Genomic DNA, 7824 nt, shown 5'->3' with positions numbered 1-7824 from the left:
GGCCCCTCTTTTGTGGAGGCCCCGGGGCTGTAGCCCCGGTTGCCCTCCCCTAAATCCGGCCCTGGCTCCGGTACTGTCTTTGTATAGAAAACCAGTACCAGGAGCACTCTCTACTTAAAATGTATTTTTCAAAAAGCTATCTCTTATTTATTTATATAACACGGGAAAATTCACGTATCGATCGCTACAGCAATACCTACCCTCAACTTACGAGTATCTGGCATTGTTTTGAGTTGTTGACGAACATTTTGCAGAGTAAACAGACACAAACGCAAATGTTTATAATGGAAATTGACAAACAGCGAGTTACATATGAATACGAGAACATTATAAGAAACAACATTGAACAAGGAATTTAAGTAACATTTAAGACAAACTTATTACACACATAAAGAAAATTGTACAAAAGGCGAACTTAATGCCAAAAGGCATTTTCTACCAGTCAACCACTGGATCAAACAGAGACATTTGTGTATGTTGGTGCAGGAGAAATTAATAAGTTACAAGGACAAATTGAACCATGAATTCAAACAATAGTAAATATAAATGTAAAAAAAAACTTGTTAAAAATATATTGAATACTACTACTTATATAATGTAATACATAATACATAAAATTAGACTTAAATCGGCCTTGATACAAAAACAAAAGACAAAAAAAAAGGTAATCAAGGTCCATATCCCGGTCGAATTAAGTTTAGTGAACCTAACCGTGAATCATTTAAAACAGTTAATACTCGTACATATAGTTATTTATTTAAATGCTTCTAACAGAAGATGCTTGCGAAGTAGTCGTTCTAAAACAGGTTTGCGATATTTTACAAAGATTTTTTTTATTTCTTTGGCAATAGAGAGATCTGTCTTCAAACAGGTATTGTGCCTGGCGACCGGAGAGCAATGAGAAAAGTTTGGGAGTTGTATTTATTGTAACGTTGTAACTGACGTTCGGAACTTCGTAAGCGTGATGTAGAAGTATGGGCACTTCATGCTAGTTGCACTCTTTGTATGGAAGTGTCTCGTCTATAGACCGCGGGCCAGGAGCATATTTCGTCAGTCATCGCCTACCGGTTGATACTTTGTCAGATGGTAGTTTAGATGCTGTAAACGAAAAAGCGTCAGCCGGTTCTATCGCGGTGGAATGACCGTCAGCTGTAAAATGAATATGTAAAAAATATGCGCCTTACCACTTTATGTGCGGCAAAGTATGCGTAATGTTCCGCGCGCCCGCTAATAGGGCGGTGGCGGGCGGTGCGGGGTAGTCCGCAGGCGGAGTTGTCAGAAGGTCTGGTAAGGTTATATCAACCGAAGTCAAGTACCCTGCACTCACTATTTCAACCGTGATAGTGACGAATAATCCACGTGAGCATAACCGGTGTTATTTAAATATTTTGAATTTCGGAAATTATTATAATAAACTGCAATCCTGTTAGCATTCATTTCATACTAAATTAGGGCACATGTGCACTAAACTCACTTCTACCAGCGCTATAACACATTAGTTAGATAACGTAAGATGGCTCGTAGCTTATAACAATCGAGGGAGGTAACGCGCACAGCCGAAGTTAGGTTTAATCGCATTTCATACTTAACGTGCAAACCTGGGTTCTTTACACCCACCTGGTACGGAACAAGTATATTTAGAATATAACCATAGCGGTGCAAATTATGTAGCTAGGAAGGTTCAAGTGGAGTCGGACTACGCTAAGTTTTCATCGCAAGTATGGAGCTTATATTGATATGTATTAGAGATGCCACGAATGTGGTTTTGGCCAAATACCGAATATTCGGCCACAATCTCGGCCGAAGCTCCGAATATTTGAGTAAATATGTGTATATTTTGAGTCGCAATTATTATAAAAACTGGTACCCTATAAAGGACAAGTTTGCTAAGATTTCAGTTTTGTGGTTCTTTAGTAGTGTACTCGTAACTATTAAAGATAGTACGAGTATAAGCTAGATTTGCCTAACGGCCATACGTATTGAGGTTCTGTATCTTTATTGAAACGTCCCATATACCATATTATGTTCTTGTGAATAAATTGTTTTTAATAGCAACCGGTATGCTCTGGCCTTAAATCGCAGTTAAAGCCAATGTCGACGTCTGAGATGGTCCACATTTACGATTTTTAGTCAAAATCCACGCAGGTTTCGTCCAAAGTGCATAAAGAGCATACGTAACAAACTTCGTCTAATATTTCACAAAGTTCTTATTCTTAAGTTCATCCACGAGCATCGTCAAAAATGTACGAGGATAATCCGCCACACGCTTTGTCAAAGCAACCATCTAAATAAAACGCAACGCAGCAGCAACCTCGGGACCCGGAGCAAACGTGCCAAATGTACTAGTGGCATTATTCCGCTGCATATCCAACGATATTTACTGGCCAGACTATGATAAACCTTTTCGCCTCGGAGCACTAGAGGCCCTGCTGCAAAAACGAACAACGAAATGTGTTTATGGTCTATCGCTCGTGCATATTCACAGGATAGAGAGGCAGATAAAGAAAAAAAAAGAGCGCTGGCCTAGCGGTAAGAGCATGCGACTTGCAAACCGGAGGTCGCGGGTTCAAACCCCGGCTCATACCAATGAGTTTTTCTGAACTTTGTAAGTACGAAATATCATTTGATATTTACCAGTCGCGTTCGGTGGAGGAAAACGTCGTGAGGAAACCGGATTAATCCCAAAAAGGCCTAGTTTACCCTCTGGTTGGAAGGTCAGAAATTTTAGAAGGGTACATAATGTAAATTCTTGCACGTTTGAGCTGCTGTGGCAAACTATTATTTCTTGAGTACAGTCGTATTGATCCCGTGACGTGTAAAGCGCCCTTAAGCTTGCATAGGGATGAAGTGAGATGTGAATATTAAGGCAACGATTTTGCATGTATTGGCAGATGCCTGGCTTAAGCTGATATTCAATGAAGATTCTTTTAAGCAGAGTAACGTTCTAGAACCAGAGAACTACAGTAAAAGCCTTTAGCCTTTTTTTTTCTTTTTATACGTATACTGTACCTATCAGTGGCGGATCGTTCCAAGAACTCGATTCCCACCGGCTTGTCTGATATCAGCCCGTTCAGTACTTTCACGATTAGTTCATGGAGAAAAGGAAAGCAAAATTAGCACCGGGTTCCCTACGAATATTTGTGACGCGCCGCCACTGGTACCTATACAAAAAAACAACGGGTTGCACTCTGGGAGTGCCGGCAGAAGTGAAAACTTGAATATTAAAGTTGCGCATTTTTGATATTTTGGATATTTTTGCACGAATTGCTATAATTATCAGTATAAAAGTACTATCATTTATGTGGTAAAATACAATATTCAAGTTTTCACTTCTGCCGGCACTCCCGGAGTGCAACCCGTTGTACCCGGCGCGGCGTAGGAGAGGAAGTATCCCCCTCTCTTTCTACCGCACGGCGGTCTACTGGCTTCAATGACATTGTAACAGTTTTTCGATCAGGTCACGTGTCCGTCTTACGAATTTTCAATCTGACTTATCTATCGGTTACGTGACCTGTCGCGAGTTGAACATTTTTTCCCCATCACAAAAAGAGCACAGCGCCGCTAAAGAAGTTTTCACTTCAAAAATCTTATAAGTGTTAGGTCTCGAAAACATGTCAAACAGTATAAGTTTAGAATATCATAATTTAAGGGACAAACGCCTAATTTCTGGACAACTAATAAAAGAGTATTTTGTGCAACATGTTTACTAAAGGAATTAATTTTAAGTCCTAATTGGCCGAAGCGTTAGCGAAGGTCTACGTTTTAACTATAATAAATAATAAATAATAAAAATGTTTATTTATCAGCTCACAAAGGATTTGTAACAATTTCACAGTATGATAACAACATTTAAATTCGAGATGAGGTTGTGATCCTTCGTGAGAGAAACTCGGGCAATTGCTTTTGTATGTCCGGAGGTTTCTCCTCTACTGGTCATAATTCTCAACTGAATCTCGTGAAATTTTGTAAGCAGGTTCAGTAGCTATATACAATTTATCTGTCGTTACGTATTTAGGAAAATATTCAAAATGGTAAAAATCGGCGTAAAGGAGTTAAGTGCCATTGCGATCTATGGCACTTAAGAACATTGTACGTTGTGAAAATTGATCAACGAAGTAACGGCCCGATTCGAAGTTTGAGATACGATAACGATAAGTTCTGGTTTAGATACGTTCTCATGTAGATATCGTTTGTATGTCGTATAATTGACAGAAGCAACTCGATTCGGACAACCAATGTCACTTTGAGTTTGACGTTAGAAATATTGTCATATCTTTAGAGGATATGATGGTGTAAATCAAATGCCCATATATATGCAAAATTAATTTAATAAAAAAAGGTGTTACTTGTACAGAGCTCGTATTTGAAGTGAGCGATGACAATTAAAATTGTTCGATGTACTATAAACGCCTGCCGATTGGTTTACGCAAAGTTCACGACACACACTTAACACTCTATTTTTAATATAGGCTTTCAAAGCCTGTACATACTCCCGGCCGTTGAAAACTCGCTTTTCAACCTCGAAGCTCTTCGGCTGTCGGAAGCTTACACAGACGTACGAGAGAGCGGCGCACACAGCCTCTGTTTGTGGTGACGTCTGCCACTCTGGCTATTCCATCGGATCCCGTGATGAGGCGTAGAACACGACCGAGCTTCCATGACAGAGGGGGAGCGTTATCTTCTGACAGGAGCACCATATCCCCGACGCTCAGCTTGGCAGCGTTGCTCTTCCATTTAGTTCTTTGCTGCATTTCTGATATGTAGTCGCGCTGCCATCGCTGCCAGAAATGCTGCTGTATTTTTTCCAGGCGTTCATAGCGTTGAAGATAGTTTTCCTTAGAGTCGCCCAAGTATTGCGCTGGTGGAGCAGTTAGCGGCCTTCCGATAAGAAAGTGTCCAGGGGATAGGGAAAGAAGGTCATTGGGACACGACGACAACGGACATAATGGACGACTATTTAAAATAGATTCCACTTGTGTAAATAAAGTAGAAATTTCCTCAAAGGTGAGGTGGCTATTACCGATAACGCGCTTTATATGATGTTTAGCCGATTTAACGCCGGCTTCCCATAGTCCACCAAAATGAGGAGTGTAAGCCGGAATGAATTTAAACTTTATAAGGTTTTGGCTTGCAAAATCAAATAGAGGTTCTTGGTTTTGTTTGATAAATGACCCTAATTCCTTTGCGGCAGCTACAAAATTAGTCCCATTATCACTAAAAATTTCAGTGGGTCTGCCTCGGCGCGCTATAAAGCGTCGAAGAGTCATAATGAATGCATCCTTAGTTAAATCACTAACGGCTTCGAGATGGATGCACTTGTAACGTAGACAGACAAACAAGCACAAGTAACATTTAATCAAACGACTTCCACGGCCCTTGCGATTAATGATAGTAAAAGGACCAGCAAAGTCTAGCCCGACTGACAAGAAAGGATAGTCGGGGGTAATACGTTGGGGTGGTAAGTTACCCATTTTAGGTTGGAGGGTTTTACCTCGTAGGCGTCTACACCTAGCACAATTATTTACAACACGCCATGCGAGGTGACGTCCGTTAACTGGCCAAACAGTTTCTCTTACAGTTGAAAATAACAAAAGAGGACCAGCGTGCATATTGACGAGATGTTCTCTTTCGAAGTAAAGCCTTGTTAGTCTATGCGATGCATGAAGTAAAATGGGGTGTTTTTTATCAAAAGAGTAAAAATCTGTGGCATCTAAGCGCTCTCCAACACGCATTATCTTATTATCTAAAAATGGGGACAAACACAATATTTTGCTTTTACTGCCTAATGGCATGGCAATGGCATTATTTAAAAGTGATTCATATTCGTCTGAAAAAGATTGACTTTGAGCAATAATGCATAACGAATACCAGGATTCACGCAATTCATCAGCTGTTAATATGCCATTACGCTTGATGCTATTTTTTTGTGTTGAACATGAATCCTTGCATGTAAGCAAACGATCCAATGAGTCTATTACACGAAGAGAACCTTACTCATATTTAAGAGTAGGATTTCGTTTAAAACGTTTCTCTAAATTAAAAAATCGCTTTTTGGCAGTATTATAACTATCACCTAAACAATCTACAGATTCTTTTAATGGCAAATTGACACAAAATCGTCCTTCCTCGTCTCTTATAGTATGAGTGAGGAAGTGTTTTTCACATTCACTTTCTGGTTTACTCAAGTTTGGTTTTTTGGGAACTTCTTCCAAGTCCCAGAATTTTGACACTAAATTGTCAACATTTTCATTTTGCGTTGAAGAGACTACAGCATGATTGCAGAGTATCTTTTTGTTAGATACAACTGAGTTTATACGTCCACACACTATCCAACCGAACTTTGAACTTCTTAACTTTGGGTTATTTGGTCCAAGGGAAATTTCCTCATGCCCTATAATATCCCAGAAGAGGTCAGCACCTATGACAACATCTATGGGGCCTGGCTGATGAAACATTGGATCAGCCAACTCAATATTTTGAGGTAAATTGAATGAGGTAATATCGACGGGCGCCTTTGGTATACGACCGGTAAGTTCGTCCATGACGTAACAAGATAAAATAGCACTAAACTTATTTTTTGTTGAATTTAATTGAACATCACAAGTTCCTTTTATTACATGTTTAGAAGGAGTATCGCCCATTCCTATAACATTTAAGGATTCAATTGAGCGGGGTTTCAATGACAGTTTGGCTTTAAGAGACTCAGTAATGAAAGATGACTCGCTTCCATTATCTAAAAATGCACGAATTTTTAACTTTTGATGGTTTACTGGATTCTCTACTTCAATAATTGCCGTGGATAATAAACCTCGACGGCCTTGAATTGTATTTTGATAAGCATAATTGACATGCACTGCGTCTTCTTCGTCTACTTGAGCGAGGTGGCTTGAGGAGGAAGATGGACGGTGGAGAAGACTATTGTGTCGCTCGGTGCAGCCGTGCTCGCGGCATGGACCCATGCGGCACTCACTTTCAACATGACCTTGCCTCAGACAATTTGTGCACAATTTATATTTTGTCACATCCATCATTCGCTCGTCAACTCCCTTCGCCTTAAAAGTAGGACAATCATAAATCCTATGACGCTCATTGCAAATAACACATGCAAATATGTTTTGCTTTTTATTGCTATAATTATTGGTTGAGCTTGCAAATGATTTGACGTAATTATTTTGAACTGGTCTTTGACCGTAATTATTGTTCGGTGCAGAACGTGAAGGAACGCTAGGTGGCTTTGACACACTAACAACATCTGATTTATTGTTACGATTTAACGATTCGAGTACATCAGCGCGATCGATCATGAACTTATAAAATTGTTCTAAAGTGGGTACATCACTGTCCAAATTATTGCGGTATTCTTCCCATTTTAGCAAAGTATTACTGTCTAACTTAGAGGATAACATAAATATTATCAATACGTCCCACTTGTCTGTGGGCTGGCCTAGGCTGGTTAAGGCGCGCAAGTTTTTGGTCACGTGATCAACCAAAAATCGCAAAGACCGCTCTGATTCCCGTGGAAGCTGTTTAATACTGAATAATGAATTTAAGTGATGATTAATTAATATTCTTTTGTTATCATACCGATTGCAAATCATTTTCCACGCTTCACTGTAGTTATTTGTTGACACTTCCAAATTTGAAATGATCCTAGCCGCGTCACCCTGTAGGTATGACACGAGATAATGGAATTTATGTATGTCTGAAATACGCTCATTTTTGTGTATTAAAATTTCAAAAGTATCGCGGAATTCCAACCAACGAAAATATGCGCCATCAAATTTGGCAATCTGTATTTGAGGTAATTTTAACCCTATTTCGTAA

At 39.6% G+C, this 7824-nt stretch overlaps 2 protein-coding genes across 2 annotated transcripts; both read right to left on the bottom strand.

Moving 5' to 3' along the window:
* Window positions 1-4310: 4310 nt before the first annotated feature.
* LOC133528624 (uncharacterized) lies at window positions 4311-5756 on the bottom strand. Its single transcript, XM_061866071.1, has one exon. The coding sequence runs from the start codon at window positions 5730-5732 to the stop codon at window positions 4515-4517; it is 1218 nt and encodes a 405-aa protein (XP_061722055.1). The 5' UTR covers window positions 5733-5756; the 3' UTR covers window positions 4311-4514.
* A 234-nt stretch (window positions 5757-5990) lies between these two features.
* Window positions 5991-7490, bottom strand: LOC133528515 (uncharacterized). The gene has a single exon (XM_061865903.1). It carries the CDS (start codon window positions 7404-7406, stop codon window positions 5991-5993), a length of 1416 nt encoding a protein of 471 aa, XP_061721887.1. The 5' UTR covers window positions 7407-7490.
* Between the last annotated feature and the right edge of the window lie 334 nt (window positions 7491-7824).

The sequence above is a fragment of the Cydia pomonella genome, chromosome 19 (genome assembly GCF_033807575.1).
Source record: "Cydia pomonella isolate Wapato2018A chromosome 19, ilCydPomo1, whole genome shotgun sequence".
In the NCBI taxonomy this organism is placed as follows: Eukaryota; Metazoa; Arthropoda; class Insecta; order Lepidoptera; family Tortricidae; genus Cydia; species Cydia pomonella.
This window is presented reverse-complemented; position numbering and strand designations above follow the sequence as displayed.

Bases quoted from the DNA above. Each gene is read 5' to 3' on its own strand.
- LOC133528624 (XM_061866071.1), bottom strand. From the start codon at position 5,732: ATGCGTGTTGGAGAGCGCTTAGATGCCACAGATTTTTACTCTTTTGAT.
- LOC133528515 (XM_061865903.1), bottom strand. From the start codon at position 7,406: ATGTTATCCTCTAAGTTAGACAGTAATACTTTGCTAAAATGGGAAGAA.